This window comes from Cebidichthys violaceus, unplaced genomic scaffold (assembly GCF_023349555.1).
Source record: "Cebidichthys violaceus isolate CVI_PGR_0920_01 unplaced genomic scaffold, fCebVio1.0.p SCAF_3, whole genome shotgun sequence".
Classification (NCBI taxonomy): domain Eukaryota; kingdom Metazoa; phylum Chordata; class Actinopteri; order Perciformes; family Stichaeidae; genus Cebidichthys; species Cebidichthys violaceus.
In genome coordinates this window covers 3,071,639-3,084,288 of record NW_027176483.1, presented here as the reverse complement: position 1 = coordinate 3,084,288, position 12,650 = coordinate 3,071,639, and the positions used below count along the sequence as shown (strand labels likewise).

The following is a 12,650-nucleotide window of genomic DNA, read 5'->3' as shown; positions in this document are numbered from 1 at the left end:
TCTCTGTATACCCCTCCCCCTCCCCCTCCCCCCTCCTCCGATGACATCCCGTCTTCATCGTATTCTCGCCTCCAGGCTCGTCGGAGGACCACCACTCAGATGGAGTTGCTGTACGCCAACAGCGACTCCGCCCCCGACGCGCCCACCGCCGACTTCTCCGGCCCGCTGCTGCCGCCGTTGGCCGAGGCGCCGGACGGGGGCGGAGGAGACGTGGACTCGTCAGGCTCATCGGTCAGGGACTACGCAGCTCTCTCCCCCGGCTTTTCCTCTAAAATGGGCAGCATGTAAGTCCAGGGCCCGGCACTCTGTCGCTAACGCAATAATTACTACTTCCTTCCTTCCTTCCTTCCTGCATGTTTGATGTTGCCGCTACATCCTCTGCTTCGGTTCCTTTTTCTTTCACATTATTTATGAGCATCCTTACATCAAATGGCCATACCTCCCCCAACCTGAGGAGGTAGAAGCATGTCTAGAGGAGCCAATAATAACATGCGTATGTCTTATTTATTACCGCCCCCTGCGGAAACTGCCTCTCTAAGCAAAAAAATACTAACCGACTGCTTTAACTGGCTTGTGAAAAGCCGTGTTTCAAACATGAGTGCACATTGACTTTGTATGTAAAAATAAAAAAGCAAAAAAAGCATTGGCTGACAGTTTACCCAACAGCGAGTAAAGTAAAAATCACCACAGTTAAACATGAGCTTGGCGAAGAAACCCCCCCCCCCCTCTGTTTTGGGGCTTTAAATCTCAGGTAACGTGTTTCTGTGTGCTGCATGCTCATCTCTTCATTGTCGCCATCATTCATATGTTTTCACATCCTTTTTTTTTTATCATTGTTTTTGTTGTTTTTTGTGTGTGTGTGTGTGTGTGTGTGTGTGTGTCGTCTGTGGATAACCTTAATGACCCTGAAACAATCAGTTCTGGCTCCAGAGCTTCGTCGGGGCTGGAGAAGCGAGCTCCGGAGCCTTCGCCGCTCTCTCGCAGGAAGACCTACGACAAGGCGGCTGCCGACAGGGCAAAGGTCAAGGAGATCAAACAGTAAGAGCTGGTTGCCGACGTTGTTGTAGGCTGCAAGGCCTCGGGGGAAAAGCAAAATAACTTCACTTCAACTCTACTAATACTCCGCCTCCTCCGCCTCCGCCTCGGTTTCCTGCTTTTTGAAGAAGCATGCGGTTTAAAATAGGCTCCTCGCCTGGTGTGATGACCTTTGACCTGCCAAGTTCTATTGCTTCATTTAAAGTCACATCGTTCCTGCGTAACTTGGATTTCTCTTTTGACTCAAAGTCACCGTTCAGCTTGCTAATCGACCCCTAAAATGCTGCCGATTTTACATGTGATTGGCCGTTATTTGAACGTCCAAAAAAAACGTCCCGTTAGGGTTAAAAATGTCGTTCCAAAATGAAACGTGTCACCGTCGGCTGTACGCCCTTCTTGAACGCTTTAGCAAAATATAAATCATTGGTGGAATGGTAATAGTAAGGTTGACTTTTGGCGACATGCACCGTGGTCTCCTGGGTGAAAGTCCTGTGCAAACTGTCAATCAAATGTATTTAAAACGAAGAAGACGCATGCGTTGGCTTCCTTCATAGCGGTAATAGGATCACTCCTTCCTGGCTTGTCAGAGTGGGTTATTACTGGACATTTATCAGATGTTTAAATGACATCATCACGTCGCAGTGTTTGCTGTCCGGCCGGAAAATGGACACGGTTAACAAGGTTTCAGGTCCCTGTCCTGCTCGCTCAAAATCTAGAATCCTGGAAGACGTTCAAAGGCTTTATCAGTTATCGTAAGTTAGCGTTAATCATACTACTGATAGTAGCTTTTGTTGGCGTGACGTGCGTTTACCTCCGTGCACGTCAGCCGTTTGTGAAGTAAACGTAGTTTCAAAAACGACAGACTTCATGCATTTCCCTGAAGCGAGGCTACTACTACGTCCCTGGGGCGTGTTGGGCTTTATAATGAAAAAGAACTGCTGTAAAAATGAAGCCACAACACATCTCAACATATAGAGGAGCTATAATGAAGCTCGTGAACCACAGGGAGCCTCGGTGATGTCTTCCTCGGACGAGTCTGAACACGGGAACAGTTGCTCCCATGTGACGTGAATGCAGCATAATGCCTCCGTGCCGTCCTCCCACACTGCTGCCAGTAGTGTGTAAACAGCTTAGCGCCACCCACACACACACACACACACACACACACACACTTTTTAATTATGCTGCAGCTTAATTGGCAGCCCTACTGTCTTCCTCCACAGCCCGGGCATCCGGATCCCGACGAAGAGCCCGCACCTCCCCCTCCCCCCCGCCGCTCGTCCCGGTAACCACCTCGCCGCTCTTAGCCGTGCGGCCGGGTGTCTGGGGCGTTCTGCTAACGCCCTGCAGGATAAGTAAGAACCAGAGATGAGTACCAGAGATGAGTACCATCGACGCGAGCCGGCCGGAGGTTAAAGCGCACCTTATTTCACACTTTACTGTAGACGTCTCCTGTTTAACGTCAGGCGCACATTTAGACTGAGGAGGGAAATGTTGCAGTGTAGTAATACAATAACAAGCTTCCTCAAGGTTTTAAATGTCTTGTAGTCAAAGACAAAGTGTCCTCAAACCATTGGAGACGGTTGTCTCTTGGTTGTGTTGGAGATCATGTCACAGACTTGCTGGTGACTCCATCATAGTAAGCCTCTTAAAGTGCACATTTTAGGGTGTTTTGTTTTGCAGAAATTGTACGTTTCTACAGCATGAATCATTCACTAAAAAGTAAAAACCGTGTCAGGAAGTTAGATTCAGCTCTTGACTAAATGTACTGAAAGTACTGTGTTTTGCCTTTCGGGGAAGTATAGTTGTTAGTACATTGAGGTTTTGAACAGTTATCATCATTCAGCTCAGTAATCCATAACTGTGTATATGCTGGTTGGACCTGAAAGCAGTGGAAACATGGAAGGCAGAGGATGTTACAGCTCCAGTATGGTCCTGTATGGTCATTATATACCATGAGGGTAAAGTTACATTATTATTCTTAAATCTTAATCCGTTACAGAATGATTGAGTAACTCGGATAAGAACAGGAAGTAATCGGTGTTTAGTTCCAGTAGCCAGTCGGGTCTCAGGATGCTCTCTTCCCCTCCAGGGCGAACGGATACCTCCACCTGTCCTCCGACCGCATCCTCCGCCCGGTTTCCCCTCCTCTCTCCGCTCCACCCAAGTACAGCCTCACGTCGTGTTTTATCTGCAGCACAATTCACTAAAATGTCACCTTGGTTTTTTTTGGGTGTATACGGGGCAAAGAAAGCACAGACTCACACGGTGCGGGTTTCACTAGATTAACCAGACGTGAGCCGTTGATGAATATAAGTCCTTTCTTTGGATCGATAGATAATCACAATGAACCCAAACAGAGTCATCTTCTTACTGCTGCTAAACCCCCTTCTTAATAATCCTCTCTTTTCAACGAGCCCTTTTCATCTTCATCGTTCTGCACACAGCAGGCCTTTTGTTAAACCTCATTTATTCAAAACTCCTGAATATCGACGTCTGGGCTTTTTTTGCGGAACGCCATCGGCTCATCAATGCCGCTCCCACTGTCGCCGATAGCGACCACCGTCACAGATCGTACCGTCGGACTATCAGACCGACCGATTAGAGATCGACGCTATCGAGCTCGCGGTCCCTTGGCGATCGGACGCCGCTGGTTTCCAGTCGTCGTCTGTCTTTTGTCTCTTTTTGGGTGTTTTCTTCTCATCTGTTCTAGGCTGGAAACGAGAAGCTCCTTTCTTCGGCACAGCTGTTCACATCTGTCTCCTCATTTCTCCGTGGACCGTTTCCCCGTCTTCTCTTTTTCTGTTTCTGTTTCGCAGCATCGTGCTAATCGGCCACGAGCCGCACGCTGGGCATGAGTGTGGTTGTGATTTCTGCTGTGCTCAGACATTGTTGGACGGTGTTTGATAGAAGTGTGTGTGTGTGTGTGTGTGTGTGTGTGTGTGTGTGTGTGTGTGTGTGTGTGTGTGTGTGTGTGTGTGTGTGTGTGTGTGTGTGTGTGTTCCAGGGGCGTGATCAACCCGGTGCCTCCCACTAAAAGCAGCCGGTCGGCGACGTTGCAGTGCGTCCACGTGGCCGAGGGACACAGTAAAGCCGTTCTCTGCGTGGACTGCACCGATGACCTCCTCTTCACGGGATCCAAAGGTGAAACACCCACAATCCCTCCCTCCACCACCTCTTCACCCGTAGCTCCTCTCCACCTCATCAGTATTCCTCGCTCGTCTCCCGCTTCTTACGCCTAATTCATCACGCGTTTTGACTTGCTGTTATGCTTTTATGTAACGGCAAATAAAAGCTGACGGGGGATTAATTAAGATTGTCACATGTGCGTGTGGATTAAACGAGGTGACGGAGTGAAGTGACATCGTACGCACAGCTTAGCTCTGGCGGCGGAGGAGATTGTTATGGTGATGAATGGAGGTGAATATATCGGCAGTCGACTAGATTGAAGTTGTCATTTAGCCACAGATGAAGTAGCTGCTCTCTCTCTACTTCTGTTTAGCTTTGTTGTCGTTGAGATGTCGTGTTTCACGCCTTGCTGCAGATAACATTTCCTGTCAGAGCGGCACTCCTTTTGCTCTCTTTTATTCGAATTATGCAATTTTCGATCCTTTTGTTCAAGTTCTACTATCAATATCTAACAGCGGAGGTATTTTTCCAGGCCATCGTTGTTCTCTAACCTCTTCTGCTCGATGTTCAAATGTGTTGATTCATGCTTTTATGTGACTCTCTCTCCTCTTAACAGCTCAGAAAGCAGCAGCTAGACTCATCTTTATGTGATGTCGTCTTTTTACTGCTTTTATTTCCTTTCTGTCTTTTTCTTTTTATTGTTATTTCTTTATTTTTATTCACTGTTTTTTAATTGTTTTTATCTTCTGTACTCTTTAGTCTATATTTAAATTTAGATTTTTTTTCCTTAGTTTAGTCTGAGCTTTTTGTTTGTGTCCATTATCATCATTATTTTTGTCATAGTTGTTATTATTATTATTATTATTATTATTATATATATATATATATATATATAGTTATATATATATATATATATAGTTATATATATATATATATATATATATATATATATATATATATATATATATATATATATATATATATATATATATATATATATATATATATATATATATATATATATATATATAGTTATATAGTTGCGTTGAGATGATGGACTGCGTGTCTCCCTGCAGACCGGACCTGTAAGGTGTGGAACCTGGTGACGGGTCAGGAGATAATGTCCCTGGCCGGTCACCCCAACAACGTGGTGTCGGTCCGCTACAGCTCCAGTTTGGTCTTCACCGTCTCCACGTCCTACATCAAAGTCTGGGACATCCGCGACTCGGCCAAGTGCATCCGAATGCTGACGTGAGTGTGACGCTCTGATATAGATTTATATATTTTAACTGTGTTGCTCTTCATGCATTTGTAGAACTTGTGTTTGACATCACTGTCAGTTATATTAGTCCGTCTCCCTGAGTGTAAATTTAAACACTGCGGTATGTGCCTCAGTGAGTTGTGGGCATGCCTCTGCAGAGTCACCCACGCTGTCTCCTCGTGTGTCTCCAGGTCCTCCGGTCAGGTTAACGTCGGGGACGTCTGTCCCTCAAACACCAGCCGCACGGTCACCATCCCGGCGGGAGAGAACCAGATCAACCAGATCGCTCTCAACCCCAACGGGACGGTTCTGTACGCCGCCGCCGGGAACTCAGTGAGAGTCTGGGACCTGAGGAGGTAACCGGATCCTCAGACGGCGTGCTGCGTCGTCCATCATTCGGGCTTTTGACAAGTGGATGTAGTGTTTTGGATGGATTGTCATGGATTGTCCAAAGCTGTCATCCATCACATGCAGCCAGCTCGCACTCGTTTTGACGAATTGTTCCTCTAAGGAAGAACATTTTATAATCAGAGGCCTGGATGATTGAAAATAACTTTAAATCAACAAGCACCCAGATTGAATGTTCCAAATCTTTGTTTACTATTGACTTTTGATTGAATTCTTTTTTTTTTTTCTCCCTCTCGTGTCAGATTTGCGTCCACGGGTAAACTCACCGGTCACCTCGGCCCCGTGATGTGTCTGACCGTGGACCAGTCTGTGAACAACCAAGACCTGGTGATCACCGGCTCCAAGGACCACTACATCAAGGTGTGTTCATGTCCTAGTGAGACTCAGAGAGCATGCACAGCTGCTGTAAACACACACACACACACACACACACACACCGTTTAACGTCTTCTGGCTGTTGCAGCTGTTCGACGTGACCGAGGGCTCTCTGGGGAGCATCGGCCCCACGCACAACTTCGAACCTCCTCATTACGACGGCATCGAGTCCCTGGTGGTCCAGGGTGACATCTTATTCAGCGGCTCTCGAGACAACGGCATCAAGAAGTGGGACCTGGACCGCAAGGACCTGCTGCAGGTACTGGAGCGAGGAGAGACAAGATGAGGAGGGGATGCAGGGAAATATCTGGTTTGGGGTTTTGATTTGATGGATTCATTTTGTAGGTTCAATTCAAAAGGGATCTAAAAAAAAAATAGATTTGTCTCGCCATTTTTTCGAAATAAGGTCCCATTGGCGGACAGCGGAAAAAAGGCGGGACTTAGCATCTCTGTTTCATAGCTGTTAAAAACCCTCGATCGTTTCCCTCCAACAGCAAGTCCCGAACGCCCACCGGGACTGGGTTTGTGCGCTGGGCGTGGTCCCCGGGTCCCCGGCCCTGCTGAGCGGCTGCAGAGGAGGGGTGCTCAAGCTGTGGCACACGGACACGCTGGGGACTCTGGGGGAGCTGAAGGGCCACGAGAGCCCCATCAACGGCATCTCCACCAACAGCAGCCACCTGTTCACCGCCTCCGAGTGAGTCTCCCTGCAGCCGAGCTGACGCGAGCTCACCGTCTGTGACCCTTAGACCGAGAACACGTCCAGAGACTCTGGTGCTGCTGCTTTACCGGACCTGAGTCACAGTTCTGAAGCTAGTTTACACTCAATTTCTCAAATCTTAGATCTTAATGTCTGGTTTTACATGAAAGTGCTTGTTTTCTTCTAGTAACTCATGATATATATTTATATTTTGTTGTTATAAATATCAGCCAATTAACGCATCGCTATCAGAGCGCTAAATATGTTCTTAATTTATGAACGATTCTCTAAAATCAGCAGTAGAAATCTGTCTCTGTCTCCTTCACTCCTTGCTCTCTGTCTCCTTCACTCCTCGCTCTCTGTCTCCTTCACTCCTCGCTCTCTGTCTCCTTCACTCCTTGCTCTCTGTCTCCTTCACTCCTCGCTCTCTGTCCTCGCTCTCTGTCTCCTTCACTCCTCGCTCTCTGTCTCCTTCACTCCTCGCTCTGTCTCCTTCACTTCTCGCTCTCTGTCGCACTCTGTCTCTCTCTGTCTGTCTCTCTGTCTCTGTCTTTGTCTCTCTGTCTCTCTCTCTGTCTGTCTGTCTCTGTCTCTTTGTCTCTCTTTCTCTCTCTCTATGTCTCTCTCTGTCTCTCTCTGTCTCTCTCTCTCTGTCTCTCTCTGTCTGTCTCTCTCTCTCTCTCTGTCTCTCTCTCTCTCTGTCTCTCTCTCTCTCTGTCTCTCTCTCTCTGTCTCTCTCTCTGTCTGTCTCTCTCTGTCTGTCTCTCTCTCTCTCTGTCTCTCTCTCTCTGTCTCTCTCTCTGTCTGTCTCTCTCTGTCTGTCTCTCTCTCTCTCTGTCTCTCTCTCTCTGTCTCTCTCTCTGTCTGTCTCTCTCTCTCTCTGTCTCTCTCTCTCTGTCTCTCTCTCTGTCTGTCTCTCTCTCTCTGTCTCTCTCTCTCTTTCTCTCTGTCCCTTTGATTCCATGTTGTTTCTTGCATTATTGTTTTCTAGTTGCCGCTCTGTGACAAAGCTACATTTTGAAAAACAAACCCAGCAGCTGGTTTGCTGTTTTAACTATTTTTCTATCGATACATGAAGCTTGAACAGAGGAAATAAACAACATAAAGACGATAGGATATAGACGATATTACCCCCCTAATAATATCTTTTATTTCTCTTGTTCTCCCTCCCTTGTTTCCTCGCTCCTGTCTTCCAGTGACCGGACTGTGAAGATCTGGCGTGCTCGCGGTGGACTGGACAGCACTTTAGAGGCGGCTGACAATGTGGACGAGGTGTCCAGTAACTGACCGCTGTGGAACCTCTGTAGACGCCGCCCTGCACCTACAAACACGACCCTTCACCTGCAATGTAACCTTTACGACTGAGGCGACGTCTCACCATCGCTCTCTGCTCAGCCTGCCCGTGCGTCACGAGGGTCGCGCTAATCAAGTTTTAATTCACCGCGGCGTTAATGACTCTTTTTTTTTTTTTGCAGATCGAGCTCATCTTTTTTTTTTTTTTCCCTCTTTCGCGCCGAAGACGTTTAATTAAAGAGTTGAACGCGACAAAAACGCACTAATTGATAATATCTCTGCAGCTCTGCTCGGGGAAAGAAAAAAGAAAACAACAGGAGGAAAGTGAGGCAGAGCTAAACGGGTTGGTAGCTGGTCTTCACAACCCCCCCCCCCCAATAAGTGGCTTTACTGTATGTGAAGACAAATCACTGTTCCCCTTAACGTCCCTCTTCTGCTGTTGTGCGCCTCAATTTCTGCTGCGACCAAAATGATGAATGGTGAACTCGTCGTCTTCGCTGTCCTGCACTGCACTCGTGAACAGAAACCACTGTACAGCAACAGCCTCACTGTAAAGCAACGTGTGACTTCTTGTGGGAAAAAACTATTGTTTTTTGGGGGTTTTTCTGCTGGGAATTTGTTGCTTAGCTTAGCTTAGCATAAAGACTGGAAACGGAGGGGAGACAACACAGCTTTCCAGCACCTCCAGAGCTCACTAATCAACACGCTCTATCTCGTTCGTTCAATCTAGAAGCAAAATAACCCCCAAAATCTCAAAGTGTATCATTTGCATGAAGAACAGTTTTTGTTCAAAAGCTTCCCGTCTTTATGCTAAGCTAACTAGCTGCCGATGTATTGATCTTCTCATGCGACGCTGGCGGAAAGCGAACGCGTGTCAAACTAATCCTTTTAACTCTTGAGCACTTGTTTGTAAACCGACGCGGTTCGTCTTCGAGATGCACTTCAATGTTTTTGGTGAATGTGAGCCGGTTTCAGCGTTTTTAGAGGATGTGCTGCACTAGTCGTCCGCACGTAGAAGCGTCCGTTCGCTCCCTGAATCCTCACCGCCGAGTCGTCGTCTTAAAAGTCGTCCGCTGATTTAACCGTCACCTCTGAATGTTCGGTGAGCCGGCAGTCGTTGGCGTTAACTCGAGTGCAGATCTAATGTATGTGACCGATGTATTTAAAGGAAGGAAGCGTGACTGAATGTTAGTTTTGTGGGACCACACGAGAGCCACAGAGGACCAGGGTTTGGCGGGAAGCCTGCCGAGCTTTAAAAGCGCCGGACGGAGCTTCTCCTCCAGCGAGGTGGCAGATTGTGTTTAAGTGGCCTGCGGCTAGTTTTGATTATTATTTTTTGTCTTTGTTTTGTTCGTCATGCTGTCCCTGTTCCACATATCCTGGGCGTTCCCACTCTGGAGTTTTAGTAGCCGTTTTCCCCAAAATGGCTCTCTGTAGCGATTCTAATGTCAGATGCCTCGGTGAGAATAAACGCCATCTGGCAAAAAACAACCAGCTCAGTGTTTCTTCTTCTTCTCATTTTCTTCTTCTCATTTAAAGAATTATTCATCAATCTGTAGGTTACTTATTCTAATAGCTACTGTTTCTTTTATTTTAATTTTACAAATTTGTCTCAGAAAAGTAGTTCCTGTTGGATTTTCTTGATTTTTAGACAATCTTAAGCTCTTATTTTGGTAATGCATCTCTTATTTTGGTAACGCGTTACTTTAAGTCCCCCTATTGAGCCTTTATAAGCCGTATACAAATGGTTTATAACACACTATAACAGTGGGTTCACAGTAATAACTAGTTATAAATCTATATTATTGCAGCTTTCTTTGACTTCATTGTAATTAATTGTCTTTCATTATTACAGTTGAGTTTGTGTTGACGAGTACATTAATGTATGTAATGTATGTTCTCACATTACAGTGTGTTATAAAGCATTTATTAAACATATTTTAAGGGCTAAATAGATGTAAAATGTTATTTCCTCGTCACGTTTTATTAAAGTAAGAGTTGACATGTATTTTATGACACAATGAGACAAAGAGTAAGATCATCCCCTACTAGACACACACACACACACACACACACACACACAGAGCTCCTCATTCCTGTTCCTTTCTGAATCTCCTGCTCTTAGTTTCTCAGAGCTGGCTGTGGTTTTAGGTGAGGACACCAGTGTTTGCGTTGAAGCGGGGCCCACAAGATGGCAGTAGCGGCACCTTCAGGACTGACCAGCGGCGACGGCGTGAGTAATTCCTCAGAGCCGTCCACGTCCAGAAACACTCCCGCTGACACGTCGGCCGTCGGGCTCACGAGAGAAGCAGCGTAGATCCACTGCGATGACAACCCGGCGAGTTACAGTCGGTCGTCGTGTTTAACCGACGATGTCAAGAATAACGAGCTGCTGGGGCCTCTGGGGGTCTGGGGCCCCCGAGGGTCCAGCCTCACTGACAGCATCACAGCCGACCAGCAGTGAGGATCAAACGATGAAACTGATCACGGTCAACTGTCATTGGTGTTTTTACCAGCATAACGTCACGTTATTCTGCACTTTGCTGATAATACTCGTGTACTTTTTACTTAGTTGTATTTTTAATCTACTTTTAAAGGGTAGTTCCACCAAAATAAAACATACTGAATTGCTGCCTGGCCCACATGTTGTTATTATTATTATTATTATTATTATTATAACATCTCATAAATATACAATAACACATCGGTTGCTCTCCCTTTCTCCTGGTTTTTTTTTTGGGGCAAACGTAAATAGAGTAATCATAAAATAATATTTGTGTAGCAAGCAACTTAAAGTGATTTACAATAAAGAGAGATGTGGAATGAACATAAACAGTGGAAGTCATTTGAGAGTTATTAAACGTAAACTCTTGACGTTTTGAACACAATTAATGTTCGGTAGGCCGAGACCAGAATCCTCCTAATTCCCTGCCGGACACAAATCCACTACACTACAGGTCCTGGTGTAGACCACCATGTCCAACTCAGCTGTTAGCTGTCCATTGAGGAGGCAAATATTATCCAATAGCAGGACAGAAGAGGAGCCTTTCTCTTCATAGGGCAAAAAACAACAACACATCAAAGCACATTTTGCATCCAATTACCTTAACTCTAATGTACGGTAAACATTTTAAAGAACATTACACGCATTACTTTCGCAAAAAAGCGTAAAATACAGAAATAACTTAACAATATAAAATGGCTCTTACAACAATGTTCAGCATCACATCTGTCTTCACCACACAGATGTGATGCTGCTACAATCCGGCAAATACCGAGACTTAGTTCAGACGCCTAATGAAGGACCCGGAGGGGGCCATCAGGGTCTGCCGTCATAAATCTGCAGGATTGTCTGACAGGCAGCTCCAATCACCGGCCACCTGATGTGACTGTGTGTGTGTGTGTGTGTGTGTGTGTGTGTGTGTGTGTGTGTGTGTGTGTGTGTGTGTTGTGTGGATGATGCCGAGGTAATGTCGGGTTGGAATGGACCCAGAAGACCCGGCAGAAGTTTTCACTTTGCTCCAGGAGTCGACAGACAGCAGCTGTAATGAAGTCTTTGCATCACCTCCCGCTGCACAGACTTGTTAAACAAAGCCGTCACATGGTGCTCATGCTGGTCAGTGACCTCTCTCTCTCTCTCTCTCTCTCTCCTCTCTCTCTCTCTCTCTCTCTCTCTCTCTCTCTTTGATGCAAGTCCATTAATCCTCATTTTAAAAACAGCACAACCAGCTGTTTCTCAAGATGCAGAGATGTGCACTTTTTTTTTTTTTTTTTAACTCGAGGCCCTGATGCTGCTGCTCTCCGCTGAGCAGATCTCCCCCACCCCCCCACCCCCAGAGACAAATTCGGACCTGCCTCAGCAAGAACTGCACTTGAAAGACCCTTTCATAGGGAACCATGTCAAATCACACCCGGTGATTGCTTCTTCTTTTTCTACTGAGGGTGGGTTCCTTCATTAAAGTGTCTGTGCCCTTTAATCAGCGCTAAAATCAACGCATCGTTCGTATTGTTTTGGGTCTGTCAAAAGTCAAAATGCAAAGTTGTGACCTTTTTAAAACAATTTCATTAGTTTCCCTTTAAGTGGAAACAGACATAGTAGAGAACGTCACGGTAGCAACTATTCTGATAGTTTAAGACATTTTTCAAGCAAAACGTTCAAATATTCTAACATTTCAGCTTTTAAAAATGCGACTATTTGATGCTTTTTCTTGTCTGGCGTTACAAAAAGTTGAATATCGTTTAGACATTTGATGAGATCACCTTGTGTTCTGCTGATTTGTGATGTTTTAGGGACCAAACGATTAATTGATCTCTTAATTAATAATGAAAATAAATGCTAGTGGCACATATGAAATATACTATACTTTATTTTGTCACAAATACGATTTGATCAAATCAAACGTAATGCACTGTTCAGCACATTGTGGCTGGATTTATTTCATATCTTCGGAA

At 45.7% G+C, this 12,650-nt stretch overlaps 1 protein-coding gene across 11 annotated transcripts in view; it reads left to right on the top strand.

Annotated features, from left to right (window-relative positions):
- The window catches only part of kif21a (kinesin family member 21A), a 35,213-nt gene extending 25,524 nt beyond the window's left edge, over positions 1–9,689 (top strand). For 7 of the 11 annotated variants that reach the window (XM_068724149.1, XM_068724144.1, XM_068724148.1 and 4 more), the window contains 9 exons: positions 76–284; positions 919–1,038; positions 4,043–4,179; positions 5,241–5,415; positions 5,617–5,781; positions 6,076–6,193; positions 6,297–6,467; positions 6,703–6,902; positions 8,102–9,689. In XM_068724149.1, coding sequence (XP_068580250.1) covers positions 76–284; positions 919–1,038; positions 4,043–4,179; positions 5,241–5,415; positions 5,617–5,781; positions 6,076–6,193; positions 6,297–6,467; positions 6,703–6,902; positions 8,102–8,192 — 1,386 coding nt within the window. In that variant the 3' untranslated portion in view covers positions 8,193–9,689. Of the gene's footprint in view, positions 1–75; positions 285–918; positions 1,039–3,127; positions 3,203–4,042; positions 4,180–5,240; positions 5,416–5,616; positions 5,782–6,075; positions 6,194–6,296; positions 6,468–6,702; positions 6,903–8,101 lie in introns of all 11 variants that reach the window. The other 4 variants (XM_068724150.1, XM_068724145.1, XM_068724146.1 and 1 more) reach the window with 3 other exon arrangements.
- Positions 9,690–12,650: the final 2,961 nt, after the last annotated feature.